The sequence below is a fragment of the Triticum urartu genome, chromosome 2A, assembly GCF_056163025.1.
Source record: "Triticum urartu cultivar PI428250 chromosome 2A, HENAU_Tu73, whole genome shotgun sequence".
Lineage (NCBI taxonomy): Eukaryota > Viridiplantae > Streptophyta > Magnoliopsida > Poales > Poaceae > Triticum > Triticum urartu.
This window is the reverse complement of record NC_141874.1, coordinates 680438544-680457508: the sequence shown is the minus strand read 5'-3', so window position 1 is coordinate 680457508 and position 18965 is coordinate 680438544. Positions and strand designations below refer to the sequence as shown.

Genomic DNA, 18965 nt, shown 5'->3' with positions numbered 1-18965 from the left:
CATGGAGTAGAGTTTGGTGGGTTTTGGGCCAAATTGGAGGGGTGTTGGGCTGCAACACACATGAGGCCTTTTCGGTCCCTCGGTTAACTGTTGGAGTACCAAACGAAGTCCAAATGGTACGAAACTTGACAGGCGGTCTACCGGTAGTAAACCAAGGCCGCTTGGCAAGTCTTGGTACAATCCGGAAATGTTTAATCCCCACACACGAAAGAAAGTTAGAAATGGCCACCGGAGGAGAACGAAGCGCCGGAATGCAAAACGGACAACGGGGAAAATGTTCGAATGCATGAGACGAACACGTATGCAAATGCAATGCACATGATGACATGATATGAGATGCATGACAACGACAACAACACACGGAGACGAAACCCGAACCCGAGGAATAAATATAACTTAACGCCGAAAACGGCAAGAGTTGGAGTACAAATAGGGAAATTTACATCCGGGGTGTTACACCAACACCTTGGCCTATATGGGCCAAGGGCACCAGCCCCAAGAGGCCCATGCACCAAGAGATGAGGGAAAGGAAGAGTCCTAAAGGGGGAAGGCACCTCCTAGGTGCCTTGGGGAGGATGGACTCCTCCCTGGCCGCACCCTTCCTTGGAGGAAGGGCCAAGGCTGCGCCCCCCTCTCCCTTGGCCATATATATAGTGGGGGGGAGGGAGGGCAGCCACACCTAAGCCCTGGCGCCTCCCTCTCCCTCTCCAACACCTCCTCCTCCTCCGTAGAGCTTGGCGAAGCCCTGACGGAGTACTGCAGCTCCACCACCACCACGCCGTCGTGCTGCTGCTGGAGCCATCTTCCTCAACCTCTCCTTCCCCTTGCTGGATCAAGAAGGAGGAGACGTCACGCTGACCGTACGTGTGTTGAACACGGAGATGCCGTCCGTTCGGCGCTAGGATCTCCGGTGATTTTGGATCACGTCGAGTACGCCTTCCTCATCCCCGTTCTTTGAACGCTTCCGCGCGTGATCTACAAAGGTATGTAGATGCAATCCGATCACTCGTTGTTAGATGAACTCCTAGATGGATCTTGGTGAAACCGCAGGAAATTTTTTGTTTTCTGCAACGTTCCCCAACAGGGGGAGGCGTTGGTAATACGTCGAGCAATTGTGCACCCCTGTGGATCCAGAGGACCAGATCATCGCGACGGTCCTCTGGCGCTCCCTCACGACGGCGGAGACGGACACACGATGGCTCCACTGCAAAAACTGCCAAAGTGCTCTGGCTCGCCATCAAACAGTCGGAGCGTGAAGCTATGGCGAAGGCGGTGGCCAAGGCGAAGGGGTAGGACCAGCTACATCTCCTCCTTTGACTACTCGGACCTCACTGATTGCTCCAGCTCCGCTGAGGCCTACACTGAGGGGTACAACCGCACTGGCGACCGCAGGGCAAAGGGGCCGGTGAGGAAATGATGATTTCGTCTGCCCTTCTCCGCCTGCCCATTCATTCTAGTTTTTTTAATTTTTAGTTAGCATTGTTTGGCGATGAACTTTGATCTTTTGGTTGTCTGATGACTCTATTTGTTTGCTAGTATATGAATTATGTTCATTTATTGCATAGATTAATTCGGATATGAGGAAGACGGTTATAAAGACAGTAAAATTTGGAATGGCCAGTCACGATCCACGGACATGTCCACAGAAGTTTATGGCATTGAATTAGCTACTCGCCGTTGTAGATGTGTTGACAACACATGTCGGAGGGAGAAGCAAGTGCCGATGTGAAGCGGTTCTTGGCCTTTTCGACCCATCAAGAAAGACAAATCACCGTGAAAATCTTTTAACGGTGTAGCTTAGGCATGACAATATCGTTCTCATCCTTAAATATTTTATGATGAATTATTGCACCGAAATTAGGTAAGTTTGACATATATTTCAAAAGAAAAATAAATATCACAATGGTATAAATTTTGCGGAAATTTTCTTGAGATATAGTAATATTGTAAGGTTCACCCATATGTGGGAAGCTCAAGGCAGAGGCACCAAACAGGCCAATTTATTCACACATAATTACAAAATCTCAAAAGATTCAGATTTAGCAAAAAAAAATCATATGGATAAAATCCCAGGTAAAATCATATTGGCATGTCACTAGAAACAATAGAGACGCGATAAATCCGAAAAGCATAACAAAATTTAGGAGCACAATAATGTGTAGGTCGATTGCCATGATGTTTTTACAGTGACAGTGCTTTGAACAGTGTCCCTAGCATTACCAAAACCAAACAGGATCCAATCATTAAGGGAAACAAAACAAGAGAGGAGGCGCAGAAGAGCGACCCAAATACAGTAGAAGTTAAAACAAAACCTGCATCATGTTTGATTGCTTTCTTCAGATCCTTGGCCATTTCGTTTCGAATCAAATCAAATTCATCGGCACAGCATAGACAGACCGAGAACAAGTACAGATTTCCTCCCATCCGGGTAGCTTAATTAGCATGCCATGGACACATATGGGAAGCTACGGTCACCTACGACCTGATGCGGCGCCAGAGGTGCATCTGCTACCTCGACCGGTCCATGCTAGAGCACCGGCCGGAGAGGCGGAGACATCAGACGCCTCCCAAGAGAAAGAGATATGGATGGTTCTTCCGAATACTACATATGTTGTATTCTTCAGAATTCAGATCTTCTTGATCCAAACAAAACTTTCAGCGGCCAGCCGGTTAGCTTGCGACCGACACCTTCCTGGACTGCCGCTGCCCACGGTGGGACTCCGTCTCCGCCGAGAACCGCTGCTGCCTCCGCGCGGCCTGCTTGGCGCAGACGGCGTCGAGGTGCATCTGCTCGTGGCGGCACTCCTCGCTGCAGAAGGGCGTGTCCCCTCTGTACATGAAGACGTCGCTGTCGCGCGCCAGCGGCTTGGCGCAGAGCGCGCACGCGTCCATCGCCGGCATGCCGGGCTCGCCGAGCAGCTCGTCGTCGAAGAAGAAGGAGCAGGCCAGTGATGGCGCCATGGTATATTGGTATGTGTGTGTAGGTGGCTTTCGAGCAAAATGCTGAGCAGAGATCTTGGTGGTGAGCTTGGTTGCTGCGAGGAGAGCGAGCGAGTTGTGTGAAGAAAGGAGTGGAGATCTCAGGTATATATGGTGCGCGGTCGGGCTCTACCGAGAGGAAAACGACGGCGATCGTGCTATGTCCGGGCGAGGTCGACCAGGTCCTGAATAATGTAAGTTGTGATATTTTGTGAAGGCCTGAAATGAAGCCGTATTTGAAAACTCTCAAAAATACTTGAAATATATTCCGGCTGTACTCGTGTGAGTATAAGATTAGGCAGCTTTGCTTAAAACAGCGCTAATGCTTAGTGCTGATAATTAGCGCGCCAGGCTTTTTGCCAACATACGAGACAGATGCCCCACATGGTTAGCCCACGCCAATAATAGACACAAGTGCCTGATAATTAGTGCTGATATTTTTCTCAGACACCAGAAATTAAAAAATCTTGAGCTGTGGCGCATCCGTGAACCGTGGACTCGCGCGCGCACTTGCAGATCTTGTTTGCGCGTGCAGCCTTTAAAACTTTTTTTTAAATGAGGCAAAATGTTTGCCATTTCATTAATTAAGAGAGAGTTGCAACAAGGTCCGAGGACCACAGCCAAACAAAGGCGAAGATAAAGCAACTACTCGCGATGTAAAATTACACCCAGCCTTTTGGCACCTGCAAGCGTCCACATTGTCGCCTCATCCATGATTTTTTCCACAATAATCGTCGTGGGCGCGGAGACGTTCTGAAAGACCCTAGCATTCCTCTCCTTCCAAAGTTCTCAAGAGATAAGCATGAGTAGGGAGGCCATCCCTTTCCCATTTGGTGAGCGCGCGAGCGCAATCTCGATCCACCAAAGTCTGACACTTCGCATAGCCGACCAGTCCGCCGTGACAATATTGCTCAGCCCGATCTTCGCCTTTACCGCGTTCCAAACCGCAACCGAAAATCGGCATTGGAAAAGGAGGTGCGCTGCAGACACCTGAACTTGGCTGCAAAGAGGACACAAGCCGCAGTTCGGCCACCCTCTTCGTTGTAGCCTGTCAGCCGTCCATACTCTGTTGTAAATGATTAACCAAGCGAAGAGCTTGCATTTCGGAGTTGCCCAGACTTTCCAAACGGTCTTTAGGAGTGGTGTTGAGGTGCGTCCCTCGAACTGTAGCGAATAGGCTGAAGAAGTGGAGTAAGTTCCGCTTTCTGTAAGCTTCCATGTGATCGTATCTTGCGTGTCATGATCCAGGATTATCCCATCCAACTTCTCCCAAAGGGTGACAAAGTCATGTATATGTCCTGCGGTAATGCCATTTGTCATGTCAATTTATGATATCCACAAATTATCAGTGAGTGCCTTCCTCACAGAGGAGCCTTTCTTTTTTGAGATCTCAAAAATTTTCGGGGCAATGTCCATCGGGCTTAGGCCATCAAGCCAGGGAGATGTCCAGAAGCAAGCCTTGGCCCCATTGCCAACCACGACCTTCGTAGCAGCCGCGAAAAGGTCCCCGTCGGCCTCGGTGCAAGGAGTGCCCAGTCCAAACCACGGCTTTGGCGGGTCTGCCCACGCGTTCCAAAGCCACCTCAAGCGGAGAGCAGCGGCGAATTTGTCCAATTGATTTAGGGCTACAGACTCGCTCCCAATTGATTTTACACTTGGCCCCGGTGACTTTGTCGCAACCTGCCCAGAGAAATGCACGTTGCAAGGCATCAATACGCTTCATCACCTCGGTCGGCAAGACCAGCGAAGTAATACTGTAGATAGTGATGGCAGTGAGAACCGCTTTGACCAGCACAACCCTCCCAGGGGCGGCCATGAGGTGGCCAATCCAAGGGGTAAGCCTGCGCGCAACTTTGTCTTCCAGAGGCAAGAAGTGTACAGCCTTGAGCCTCTTGACCGAGAGTGGCAGCCCCAAGTACGTCATGGGGAAGGTTGTGAGTTTGGCGGGGGAAAGTTGCATGATGTCAGGAAGATCAAGGCCGGCACACCGAATTGGGGCGACGAGGCTTTTAGTGCAGTTGGTGATCAGGCCCGTGACCTCACCAAAGGCGTCTAAGATGGAGGCAAAACAGGAGACGTCCTCCTTGATGGGCTTCACAAAAATAAGAGATTATTTTTGAAAACTTGAGGCTCAAGGATGCAGCTAGAGAAAAATAAGAGATTATTGAGCTGTTTTTTTTGCGGTTGGGCTTGCAGCTGCTGTTGCCGTTGAGCGTTGAAGGGATCAACCCAAAGATTCCATTGGCACTCACCTCGCAGTCCATCGGTCTTTCTTGCCGACGAGGCAGGCAGGCCTCGTACTGGGGCGCAGCTTTTCTCGAGATCTGCGTGCAACTTGTTTTTACGGCTTCCGCGAGCAGTGACACTGATGCATAGGACGCAATCATTGGAGTACGCGAACGTCGGGGAAGGTCGACATCTTCGCTGGGACAAGAGTGAAACTTGGGAGTAGTTATCTGACTACGTAATAATGGCACGCACGGCGATCTCCCTCTTAGAAGTACTCGCGGTCGACTTCAGGAACAAAAAGGTGGCCGTGCACGATAGTTGTTGCTGCATACTCTACAAGTCACGGGCTGCAAAGCGGTAACAGGGCACATCGTTGGTTGTATGCCGACACTCACCAACCAACGCGTCAAGGCATGATGAATCATCACTTGATGCGTCTGACTCAGCGATGAGTCGTGAGAGGGACGTACAGAAAAAGTGAAACAGACAGATTACAGATATGTGTGTTCAGCCAATCTGTCATCATGCACTATTTACTCAACATCGCTTTAGTAAATTATTTTTGGTGAGAATCACTTGCTCTTGGACAAAACACATGAAAATTTTGATACACAAGAGAACCTTAATTTTTCAAATATGTACCGATCTTGGATTGGACCAAAATTAATTAGATTCATATACATAGATTTGACCGTAAACACACCGCTTCTGGTTAATTTCCAATGAAAGAAATCAGGTTGGTCAGATAGTTGAATCTTCATCAACCTATGCACCAAGTGTAGTTAGGAGTTTCAGCGCTCCCCAACTAAAGATCTCCTAAACTGTATATTTAAGGGCACCTCATGTAGTACAGTAGCCACGTAATCCTTCTTACGTTGTACAATACTATTATATAAGATGGGGTACTGTAGGGCTAAAGGCGTCTCCCCTAACCACGTATCCTTTCAAAATCTTGCTGTCATCCCATTGCCTACAAAGAATTTGGCCCTACGAAAGAACATATCTTTCGTTCTCATAAGTCCCTTCCAGGATGGCGAATCGTTAGGTCTTGCGGTAACTTGGGCCAGATATTTAGATTGTAAATATTTGCTTGGTAATATCGGTGCCCACATACCATCAGTCTTTACTGATAACCTATATAGCCAATTACTCATTAGGCATTTATTTTTAATTTCTAGGTTCTCAATTTCGAGATCCCCTGGTCCTTGGATCAGCAAATGATATCCCATCTTGCCAGTCGACATTTTGTCTTAACATCATCTGACTGCCAAAAAAATCGAGATCGATAAAAATCAAGTCTATTCCGTACCCCTTAAGGTACTTCAAAGAATGATAACGGGAACATCAACATACTAGTTAGAACTGAATTAATGAGCACCAAATGACCTCCATAAGACACTAGCTTGCCCTTCCGCCAGCTTAGTTTTTTTTTTCAAATCGATCTTCGATGCATTTTCACTCTTTATTAGTAAGTTTACGATGATGAATCGGATGCCTGATACGTCTCCAACGTATCTATAATTTTTGATTGTTCTGTGCTGTTATATTGTCATTATTGAATGTTTTATAATCATTTTATAGTTATTTTATACCATTTTTTGGTACTAACCTATTGACATAGTGCCAAGTGTCAGTTGTTGTTTTTTGCATGTTTTTTACATTGAACGTAATCAATATCAAACGAAGTCCAAATGCAATGAAACTTTTTGTGTGTCTTTTTTACTAGAAGATATCCAATGGTCCGGAGAAGCGTCTGGGGGTGCTATGATGGGAGCACAACCCACTAGGGCACCTGGAGGCCCAGGCGCGACCTGGTGGGTTGTGCCCACCTCGAGTGCCCCCCGGACCGCCTCTTTGCTCTATAAATATCTCAATATTCCAGAAACCATAGGGGAGTCGACGAAAATCAATTCCAGCCGCCGCAGAGCCCAGAACCACCAGATCCAATCTAGATACCATCACAGAAGGGTTCACCACTTTCATTGGTGCCTCTCCGATGATGCGTGAGTAGTTCTTTGTAGACCTTCGGGTCCGTAGTTATTTGTATGCAGGTGTTGTTTACGTATTTATTTTATTTGACATTCGATTTATAAATACCTTACTGCAATTTATTTTATTTGACGTTCGATCTATAAATATTTACAACTCTCTCATGTTTGTTTGTCAATTTGTGGCACCACTACCCGAAAGGGATTGACAACTCCTTTAATACGCCGGGTTGCGAGTATTTGTTATTTGTGTGCAGGTGCTGTTTACGTAGTGTTGCTTGGTTCACCTACTGGTTCGATAACCTTGGTCTCATCACTGAGTGAAAAAACTACCGTCGTTGTGCTGCATCATCCCTTCCTCTTTGAGGAAATACCGATATAGTTCTAGCAGACACCAATGCCCAGGTAACTGAAAGGCGGAGATCCCAATTCACATCCGAACAACTGTCGATATGCATCTTGTTCCTCTTTGGCCCTCCCAAAGAAAAACAATTCGCTCTTGTGAAAATTTATTTTTAGTCCCGACAATTGTTCAAAAAGACACAACATCAGTTTCTGCAGCACTAGAATGTAAACAACAAACATTAACGGAAGATGCAAAGGACCACACCTGTAAAAAAAATTAAGTTACACATGGTCGATGGTCTTCTTACACGAGAAAATAAAAGAGCAATGACGATCCACATCGAGCAACAGTTGACCCAACGTTGGAATGGTGCTGATGGAACTACCTGTGTGATGTGTTGTTTTAACTCTAGGTTCAAGGACGATTTGTGCATCACACAACCCTGTTGGCGTGTATAATTGAGCATAGGTTCAGGGACGATTTATTGAAATGGGTTTCTTAGCTCTCACCTTAAATGGTAAGTGTGCTTAAAGGGGAAGCTCCCTCCTTGAACTTTACGTTGTTAGGTAGAAGTGAGTCCTCGAACCCGGGTGAGTCCTCGAACCGGTAAAAAAAGTTATACATAGCCGATGGTATGCTTAGACAAGAAAAGAAAAGAACAATGATGATCCGCATCGAGCAATTGTTGACCCAATGGTTGGAATGATGCTGGCGGAACTACATGTGTGATGTGTGTCTCGGGCTCTAGGTTCAGGGACGATTTGTGCATCACACAACGTTGTTGGCGCGTGTAATTAAGCCTAGGTCCAGGGATGATTTGTTGTAATGGGTATCTTACCTCCCACCTTAAATGGTAAATGTGGTCAAAGGGGGAAGCTCCCTCCTTGAACTTTACGTTGTTAGGTAGAAGCGAGTCCTAGAACCCGGGTGGGTAGGTTCACGACAATGTGTGCCTGCCATTGCACCACATGAGAGTTCTCCTCATCAGAGGTTGTATATTATGGTTAGTTGTACCGTAGGTTCTCCGCAGGAGAGTCCCACCTTAAATGGTAAGTTGTGCTGTAATCTTCGCTCCTTTTCATTTCTCCTCATTAGAGGTTGTATACTATGTACCGTTCCATGTATATTAAATAAAGTTGCAAGGTCGTGGATTTGTTCTCCCTAGAACTCATAGTAAAAATAATGCTGACACAACAAATATGATGTAAGTGCATGCAATGCAAACCGAAATCATGCAAACACCAAGCAGGCAGTCCAAACACCAAGAGTCGTCTTTGAAGAAAATAGCATATGTCAACACGTCCACAATTCACAGATGAAATGTCGAGAGAATGGACCACAAAAATCTCTAATTGGGAAAGCTTGGGCGACCTCATGCCTACGTCACAACTGTACGCCACTGGTAAATCTGAACATGGCAACCTAAGTGTGCCATATTGGATGTTCATTGTTTTTTAAGCATCGAAAACTTTGCTCATGTGGCCAGTGTGTAACCCCAAACTTTGCCTTCCTTCTCCACTGAGTCGATATTACAACGAAACCAATATATGGTTAAGTTGATTTGGCGATGACAGGCTTCGTCATTTCCTTTGACTTATTCTGCCTCAAAGTGCACTAATTCAACTGCAAGTAGATCAAGGTTAGACTTCACCGGCTCAAATCTATTTTTTAGGAACCTCGTTAGTGGGCAACCATTTTTGTAATTTCCATTGGAGAAAGGCAATTGGTCTAGTTTATGAGAAAAAAAATCAAATCTTAAAACTTAACAAAATTTGGTTAATTTTTGTAAACTTGAGCTAAAACCACCCAGACATCCACACTGTTGGGTGGAGAAGAGGGGAACCAACAACAAAGGTCGGAGGGAGAAGCAAGAGCCTATGTGAAGCAGTTCTAGGCATTGTCAACCCATAAAGAAAGACAAATCATTGTGAAAATGTTTGACGTGTAGCCTAGGAATGACAAGATCATTCTCATTCTGAAAATCGATATTGTGATGAATTATTGCACCCAAATTGGGTAAGCTTGACATATATTTCAAAAGAAAAGAAAATTATCACAATGGTATAAATTTTTGGGAAATATCCTCAAGATATAGTAAAACTTAAGGTTCACCATGTGGGAAGCTGAAGGCAGAGACTCCAAAGGCCAATTCACTTGCACATAATTACTCCCTCCGTTCATAAATATAAGAGGTTTTGAATATTTTACTATATAAACGAGTGAGGCGTTTTGGCTCCCAGGATCATCTGCACCCGCGCTCAATAAAAAATCAAAAAAAATATAAAAAAAATTCAAAAAATTTCAATTTTGTTTTGGCATGGTAGATAATTTGATGCGTGATGTCCGGTCCAAATTTGAAATCATTTGGACATCTGAATAGCTCTCGGCAAAAAAGAAAAATTTAGAGTCTGTAAAATAGTGTACTGTTCATATACTGTTCTGACTCAATTTGTTTTTTTTTTGCCGGGAGCTACTCAAATGTCCAAATGCTGTGAAATTTGGAGCGCACCTCACGCACAAAATTATCTACCTTTTTTATGAAGTGTTTCTTGAGCGGGTGCAGATGAGCCCGAGCTCGGAATTGGATATTCGTACATATATAGACCGAACTGAGTGAACAAACAAATTAAAGCGTGCTGTATATATTCAATTCAAACAAAATTAGAACAACTTATATTTGTGAACAAAGGGAGTAGAAAATCTCAAAAGATTATGATTTAGCAAAGTATCATAAAATCATACAGATAAAATGTCGCCTCAAATCGTATTGGCATATCAGTAGAAACATTAGAGATGCTATAAATCTGAAAAGCATAACAAAATTTAGGGGCAAGATAATTTATAGGCGAGTAAGTCATCTTAGGTTGTGCATCGTGACCAAGGAGGAGGGGAAAACGAGAGATTTTAATGTTTATTTGCTAATTAATAACATTGCATGCAATGAACTAACCACTGCATGTCGTGTTTGGTAATCTCAAGCCGTTAGAAGCATACACACCCCTCATCTCTTATTGGTTGATGTGTCAAGAAACAAGAAACGGTGTAGAAGTCAATGCACCACGTCTAAGTATTTTGGGACTATTTGATTTTCGTAAGATGACTTACGCACCTAGACGGAAGGAGTATTTAGAGTGACACTGCTCTTGCATGTGGACGTGGTACCCAAAACCAAACAGATCCAATCATTAAAGGCAAACTAAACAAGCGAGGGAGTAGAAGTCAAAACAAAATGTTAATCATGTTTGATTGCTCTCATCAGATCCATGGCGATTACTTTTCTGTTTTCGACCGAGAACAAAGTATACAATTTCCTCCCATCTGGGCAGCCTAATTAGCTTGCCATGGACACATGCTTCATGCCGCCTGATGCTGCTGCGCTACCTTGCCTCCGATAGGCGGCGCCAAGTCGTCTCTGGTGCCTCCACCGGACCAGGCTACAGCACCGGCCGAGAGACGGAGACGACGACGATTCTTCCGAATACAGACGCTGTATTCTTTTTTGAAGGAACAGGTGTTGTATTCTTCTGAATTTAGATCTTGTCGATCCAAGCAAAACTTTCAACGGCCAGCCGGTTAGCTTGCGACCGACACCTTCCTGGACTGCCGCTGCCCACGGTGGGACTCCGTCTCCGCCGAGAACCGCTGCTGCCTCCGCGCGGCCTGCTTGGCGCAGACGGCGTCGAGGTGCATCTGCTCGTGGCGGCACTCCTCGCTGCAGTAGGGCGTGTCCCCTCTGTACATGAAGACGTCGTGGTCGCGCGACAGCGGCTTGGCGCAGAGCGCGCACGCGTCCATCGCCGGCATGCCGGGCTCGCCGAGCAGCTCGTCGTCGAAGAAGAAGGAGCAGGCCACTGATGGCACCATGGTATATTGGTATGTGTGTGTAGGTGGCTTTCGAGCAAAATGCTGAGCAGAGATTTTGGTGGTGAGCTTGGTTGCTTGCTGCTTTTGGTGCTGCGAGGAGAGCGAGCGAGTTGTGTGAAGAAAGGAGTGGAGGTCTCAGGAAAACGACGGCGATCGTGCTATGTCCGGGCGAGGTTGACCAGGTCCTGAATAATGTAGGTTGTGATATTTTGTGAAGGCCAGAAATGTAGCCGTATTTGAAAACTCTCAAAAATACTTGAAATATATTCCGGCTGTACTTGTGTGAGTATAAGATTAGGCAGAGCTTTGCTTAAAATAGCGCTAATGCTTAGTGCTGATTGTTAGCGCGCCAGGCCTTTTGCCAACATACGAGATAGGTACCCCACATGGTTAGCCTACGTGATATTTTTCTCAGACACAAGATGAAGAAAAGAAAATACAGAGCAGCAATTAAGTGCCGTACGGGAGGGCAATCTTGATCTTGTTTGCGCGTGCAGCCATTTGCAGCCTTTAAAACTTCAAGCTCAAGGATGCAGCTAGATAAAAAAATACGAGATTATTCAGCTGTTTAACTAGCCAAGTAGGTTGCCAGCCAGGTTTGTTTAGCTAGCTCGGGGATCATACCAGGCTTGCAGCTGGTGTTGCCGTTGAGCGTTGAAGGGATCAACTCAAAGATTCCATTGGCACTCACCTCGTAGTACACCGGTCTTTCCTGGCGTCGAGGCAGGCAGGTCTCCTCCTGGGGCACACCTTTTACCGAGTATAACACTGACGCATCGGACGTAATCATCGGGGTGTGCAAACATCGGGAGGAGATCGACATCTACCTTCAGCTGGGGAGTGAAACTTGAGAGTATCTCTTGGAAGCACTCGCGGGCGACTGCCGACCACAACAAACCTTGGCTACAGAGTGTGGAGTATTGGCCTTGCTTCCAACAACCAAAAAGAGGCCGTACTCGCCGAGTCACGGGCTACAAAGCGGTGACGGCGCACATCATTGGTCGTATCTCGTATGTCGACACACCACACCAACCAACGCGCCAAAGCCATGATGAATCATCTCCTCATTCGTCTGACTCAGCCATGAGTCGTGTGAGAGAGACGTACAGAAAAAAAGCGAAACAAACAGATTACGGATGTGTGCTCTGCCAATGACGTGGGAATGTGTGATATTTTTCTCGGATCTAGCGTTTTGCTTACTCACTTCACAAACACTAAATCTTGCTTCGTTTTCTTCTCTTCGATAATTGCTTAGCATCGTACTTAAATTTGGCAAAGTACTTAAGTCGTTGAATTGTTTTTGAGACAGGTAACAACCCACTCCAAGCGGTTGGCCACGTATAGTTGATGCGAACCGTTACTATGTAGATGAAACTAGGAGATTACATTGCTCAAAACCAAGGGTAACGGATTGTCATTGTTTGTGTCAAAAATCATAAAAGATCACCACTTATGCGGCAAGTGAGTAAACAAATCACACTAATTCCGAACCGAGCCGCGATCTAAAACAGGGGGACTGAATAATATGGCCAACACATCAGGGTGATATGGTAGGTACACATGGACTGTGCGCTGAGGTGGACGGGAGCCCACCTCTCAGCTCCTTTCTCACCCATCGTCGCGCCGCGGCTCGCATGACCCCCCGCAATCCCATCTTCCAGCGCCATAATGCCGTGCCGCCGGAAAGTCCGCCTTGCAGCGCCATCGCCCTGTGCCCGCTGGCAAACCCACCTTGCAACGCCGCCGCCACTTGCTCCTAGTCGGGCCGCCCGATACTATGGAGCTCCCGCTCGTCCAGCCCACCGTCGTGTCGACCTGCGGCAGCAATGCCGTCGCCTCCAGCCGCCGTGACCATCGAGCCTCCAACCAGCCTTCCCTACATCCTTCGGGAGCATGGGCACATCCATAGTTGCAAGCTTGGGAAGGGCGGATAGGGCAGCATAGGAACCGTCGTGGCTGACGCTCGGCCAACAGGGGAAGCGGCAGGAGCTTGGCCGAGCGTGTGCTCCACCGCACGGGCGGCGGACATTGAAGGTCGACGGAGGAGGCACGACATAAGTGACTATCATGACTGTGGAAAAAGAAGAAAAAACATGAAAAGAGATGAGGGGATAACTAGTGGGGCCATCTTCCACCTTAGCATATTGTCCATGTAGGCATTCCAGACCAGCCTGACATGTGGGGCCAACAGGTCAGTTCCGCTGTTAGACGCAACTCAGTTCCGAATTAGTGTGATTTGTTACTCACTTGCCACGAAAGTGGTGGTTTATTGAGATTTTTTGACAAAAACAGTGGCAACCATTAGCCTAGCCACAAATACGGTGGTTTGAGCAATTTACTCAAACCAAGAAGGATAGAGTGAGAGTGCCTTCCTTTGGAGCATGAGCATAGTAAAATTCAAGCATAACAAACGAAATCTTAGTTTGTTACCAAGAAGTTGTATTGTTGTGACAAAGTTTAAAATATACAAATTTACTAATATGAAGGGACACTAAGGAAGCTAGGGAGAATATCAGGTGCTACGGGAGCTACAAAGCTCATGTGCTGCAGGCCGAGTTCAACTGTGGATGTGAGATCTAACGGTCAAAACACACACAACTGAATGGTGTCATTTTGCCTTTTGCCTTTTTGTGACACTATTCATGTTGAATTTATTTTTGTTGTTTCTCCTTGTCTTTTGAATTTTGATTTGAATATTTTTACAATTTATAGATCCATTGCTTGTGAACACTCACGCTTTTTTCGAATTTTTTGAAACATTTAAATGTGTTTTTGGAAAAATGGTAGCATGATAGCACATGATATTGTCCCGGTAGGCTAGACATCCCTTTTTTCCGTTATGGCAAGGGAAAGTACAGAGGTGTACTCCATGTCATCAACAGGATAAAAAAGTACAATGATCACACACTTGACCTTAGCAGCACTAGAATGTACACAACAAACATTAGCGGAACATACAAAGGACCACATCAGTACACTAGTGCGGAACTGGGCTTTAGCGCCGGTTCGTAAGGGCCTTTAGTGCCGGTTCCAGAACCGACACTAAAGAGTGGGACTAAAGGTCCCCCCCTTTAGTACCGGTTCATCACGAACCGGCGCTAAAGTGCCACCACGTGGCACGAGCCAGGCCCGGGTGCGTGTAGGACATTAGTACCGGTTGGTAACACCAACCGGCACTAAATGTTTGGGGTCGTTTTGGTTTTATTTTTTATTTCCCATTAATTTTGTGTTTTCCATTTAATTATTTTTTGTTTGCTGGTATTTTACGATACTACGTATTGTACACGTTATGCATATATATATATATACATAAACACTATTCTGATCACGGGATCAGAATAATATTCTGATCACAACATGAACTTCCCGAGTAACGCGCCTGACCTTCCCCGAGTACTAAGTTGAACTTCAGCTAAAAGGTGTCCAAATGGGGCTTGCGATATACCGTTGGATAGCTATGAACATCAGTTTCATGACCCAAGTTAAATTTTTGGCAAAATGTAAGCGGTTTAAGAGCAGTTTTGAAAACCGTTTTTTCTTCACAAAAAAACGTGAATCGTATTTTCGACCGCATTTTTAAACCGTTTATCGGAATGAGGCAAGTAATATGGCGTTGGAAAGCTGCTGCAAAATCGCTCCTTCCACATGTTGAAAGTTTTCTCTAATTCCCTACGGTTAAAGAGTAATTCAGAAAATCGTAAAATTTCACAAACCGAACACCCGAGTTCGTATTTTTGACGCCATTTCTAAACGGCTAATCCAATTGAGGCAAATAATATGGCGTTGGAAAGCTTATGAAAATGCTCTACTTTTTTATGTTAAAAGTTTTTTCTAATTTTGAAGGGTTTAAAAGTAATTTCAAAAACGGTACAAGTTTCACCGAGTTCGTATTTTCGAGCTAATTTTTTAACCGTACGTCCAAATGCAGCAAATGATATGGCGTTGGAAAGCTTGAAGAAATGCGAAACTTTTTTTTGTATATATTGTTTCTCCTAATTCATTACGGTTTTATGTCAGTTTTGAAAATGGTTAGAAACATATTTTTGCCGTAATTTCTACAAACTTTATCGGAATGGGGCAAATAATATACCGCTGAAAAGCTACGGAAAATGCGAAACTTTTTGATGTTGATGGTTTTCTCTGAATCCTGGCCGTTTTCAAGTAATTTCAAAAACGGCGGGATCATGTGTTCTTCCTTTATCGCGAAACAGATTCTTCAAAAATGCACTGCGTGAAGAACCTGAACTTCTCGGCGCGTGTACCTGAACTTCACTCTGTTTTTTCACGTTCTTTTCTTGCTCGTAGATCTCCATCCACTGCAAGTAGCTCTCCATCCAATTCACTGGAATTGAGCAGGTGATATACCGATGGAAAGCTGCTGTAAACACGCAAGTTTCTCGTGTTGATCATTTTTTCATACTCGTGACAGTTTTAAAAGATTTTCATGTGAAATTCATTCAGTGTAGTAGTTGAACTTCCTGCTGTTTTCACGTTGAACTTCTGTGACGTATTTTCGTTTGTAATTTACCTCATCCATTCGATAGTGTTACACAAATGATTTTCCTTTTGTACAAACCCTTCTCACAATAATTTTTTTAACTTCCTCCGACCGGGGGCTTGAACTTACACAAATGATATTCCTGTTGTTTTGAAGTAAATTAGAAAATGACAAGATCATGATTTCTGCCTTCATCGCGAATGGAAATGCACTGCGTGAAGTAGTTAAACTTCGCGGGCATGTCTTTTTGAACATCACTCTGTTTTGCTGTTTTTTTCACTTCGTGAAGTAGTTGAACTTCACCCTGTTTAACTTTATTTGTATTTTTCTTTATATGAAATACACACCATTTAGTACCTGAACTTCTGGTTGTTTATCACTTTGAACCTCTCTCTAGTTTGAGAGAATTATTTTAAAACACAAAAAACAACATATTTTTTTATGTATTTTGGACATCTAAATACACGGTGAACCTCTCTCACAAGAATTTTTTGAACTTTTCCTCGCTGAGCACTTGAACTTCTCAACCATTTTTTTCGTTTATGAGTTGTTTTTAAAAGTGCAAAAAATGGTGTTGTGTTTTTTATTTTTTGAATAGGTAAATCCTAGGTTTTAATAAACTCCGAACTTCTCTGTTATTTCAATTTGAACTTCACCTTTTTATATTTTGAGTAAAGAATTATATTTGATTTTTATACAAATAAATCGACATCGAAATACAAGGTGAACCTCGCTCGCAAGAATTTTTGAACTTCCCTGGACAGAGCCCTTGAACTTTTTTCAACAAACCTTTTAAGTTTTTTGTTTTCTATTCTTATATTCTTGTCTGAAACGCATTTTGTGTAGTAGTTGAACTTACTGCTGTTTTCACCTTTAACTTCTGTCACGTATTTTTATTCAACCTCTCTCACGAGAATTTTTGAACTGTCTCACGCCGAGCAGTTGAACTTCTAGCAACAAAACTTTCGGCCTTTGCTTTTTCATTCATTTTTTTCATACATTGAAAATTCTTTCATACAAAAATTTCATGCACACCGCGTAGTACGTGAACTTCTGGCAGTTATCAAACTGAACTTCTCTCGGTTACGTGAAAATATCTGAGTTTTGTATAGATATTGAACCACTCTACCTTTTTTTATTTGAACTTTATTTTTGTATTTTTAGAAATGTGGAAATTATAGGGTTTTTTTGAAACATCAAACTTCTTCGTTGTTTTGGAATTAAACTTATTGGTTTTATTCTTTAGTAACTAGAAAAATCTAGTTTTTATAATAAATATCAAAATGGTCCGCTTTTTCCAATTGAATTTCTTACTTTTATTCTCTAGTAACATGAAAAACATGAGTTTTTTAAATACATTGAACTACTCCATTTTTTGAAATTGAACTTCTTGGTTTTAATCTTTAGCATTGGGGAAAATCTAAGTTTTTATAAACATCAAACAACTTCATATTTTTTAATTTTGGACATCTTGGTGTTATTCATTAGTAAGGGGAAAAGTCCTGGTTATGTAATAAATATCAAACCGCTCAATTACGTAAAGTTGAACTTCTATGTCTTATTTCTAAAAGAAGGAAAAAAAAAATCAGTTTTTCTAAACTTTTTGAATTGCTCGGGTTTATTTTAATTTGACCTTCTTGATATTGTAATAAACATTGAACTTCCCCATTATTTAAATTTGAACCTCTAGGTTTTTTGTAGAATGGGGAAATTCCATTTTCTCTATAAATTTTGAGTTGCTCTATTTTTTTAATTTGGCCTTATTGTGTTATTCTTTAGTAACAGAAAAAATCCTAATGTAGTAATAAGCATTGAACCACTCTATTATATGTATTTGGACTTCTAGTTTTTTTAACGAGACAATCACCTTTTTAAGTTTTATTTTCCTTTTAGTAATGAAAAAATCTCAATAATTTGTAGTAAACATCGAAGTTCCTTCTCTTTCTCGGTTGTTTTCTTCGTTCTACATGAGAAAATATAGTTTTTCTCATTTTGTGTACTAAGCACACACACACATCACATCCACACATTTTTTGGTAGTCAAATGAAAAAGGTTACAGCCCCACAAGCATAAACAATCGAACTCCCCTTAATTTTGAGCAGTAATAGATGAAGTTCTCATGTACAAAATTGTCTTGTCTCTTATACTAGTGGGTGGAGCCTCACAAGTGGACGGCGGCGCGTTGTTGGCTAGGCGAGAAGGAAGAATGGTGATGCCTGGGAAGGTTGGATTCAATCGTCGCTTCAGTCATAATTTTTTTAATTTAGAAACGGTGAAATATCCGCTTCAAAGTGCTCTGTTATTTTTGTTCTGCTCTATATTTTTAATTTGAGCTTCTTGGTTTTTTCTGTAACGGGAAAATCATAATTTTCTGGTAAACATAGAGACCTTTTCGTGATTTATACTCGAACTACTAGTTTTTCTTTAAAAATGGGCAATTCCATTTTTTATAAACTGTTTTTAAAATAAGAGTAGTCCAAAGATATTACACCGCATGTTTAGAATCAGAGCAATCCAATGATATTCCAAATAGTAACAAAATGACCACATTATATACAAAGAGAAATGCAATGTCCGGGTATCATTTTTCTACTACGCACACACCTTTGTTCTCATCCACCTCCCATAGAAAATCAGAGCCACCACCACTGAAAGCTACTCATGTAAATAGAATAAAGATGAATACTTTTTGCAAAAGCAAGCGACTACAAGTTGAAGGGACTAGTTCTAACGCGTGTAGTATTAGCTCCTTCATGTTGACCAATTCCACCAAGAACAATCCATGTGTGGAACAGGCCGAGCGGAATGAGGGAACGTGAGTAGGAGCTGCTCCAACATGACCTGCTGAAAGAAGTTAGGTGCATCCCTGGCGTGTAGCTTCTTGCGCCCCTTCTCCATCTCTGCCTAAGCCGTTTACCCATGTGGCTTCTCAAGCACTACAGAGTTGAGGCCTTGAGGGTGCACGTTCGCTCGGGGGAATAACATGGAATTCTGAACTATTGTAGAACAAAAAAAATATACAGGTGATTCAGCCGCAAGCTCCTCAAAATTGTAACAAGT

General features: G+C 43.6%; 3 protein-coding genes across 3 annotated transcripts; all 3 read right to left on the bottom strand.

Annotated features, from left to right (window-relative positions):
- Positions 1-2300: 2300 nt before the first annotated feature.
- Positions 2301-3066, bottom strand: LOC125534058 (FCS-Like Zinc finger 2-like). The gene has a single exon (XM_048697359.2). The coding sequence runs from the start codon at positions 2959-2961 to the stop codon at positions 2671-2673; it is 291 nt and encodes a 96-aa protein (XP_048553316.1). The 5' UTR covers positions 2962-3066; the 3' UTR covers positions 2301-2670.
- A 1239-nt stretch (positions 3067-4305) lies between these two features.
- On the bottom strand, positions 4306-5243 carry LOC147986684 (uncharacterized). Its single transcript, XM_087542112.1, has 3 exons — positions 5232-5243; positions 4760-5071; positions 4306-4659 (listed from the first exon to the last, which is right to left on the bottom strand). Exons 1-3 carry the CDS (start codon positions 5241-5243, stop codon positions 4306-4308), a joined length of 678 nt encoding a protein of 225 aa, XP_087398238.1.
- A 5178-nt stretch (positions 5244-10421) lies between these two features.
- On the bottom strand, positions 10422-12288 carry LOC125534057 (FCS-Like Zinc finger 2-like). Its single transcript, XM_087540120.1, has one exon. The coding sequence runs from the start codon at positions 11404-11406 to the stop codon at positions 11116-11118; it is 291 nt and encodes a 96-aa protein (XP_087396246.1). The 5' UTR covers positions 11407-12288; the 3' UTR covers positions 10422-11115.
- Between the last annotated feature and the right edge of the window lie 6677 nt (positions 12289-18965).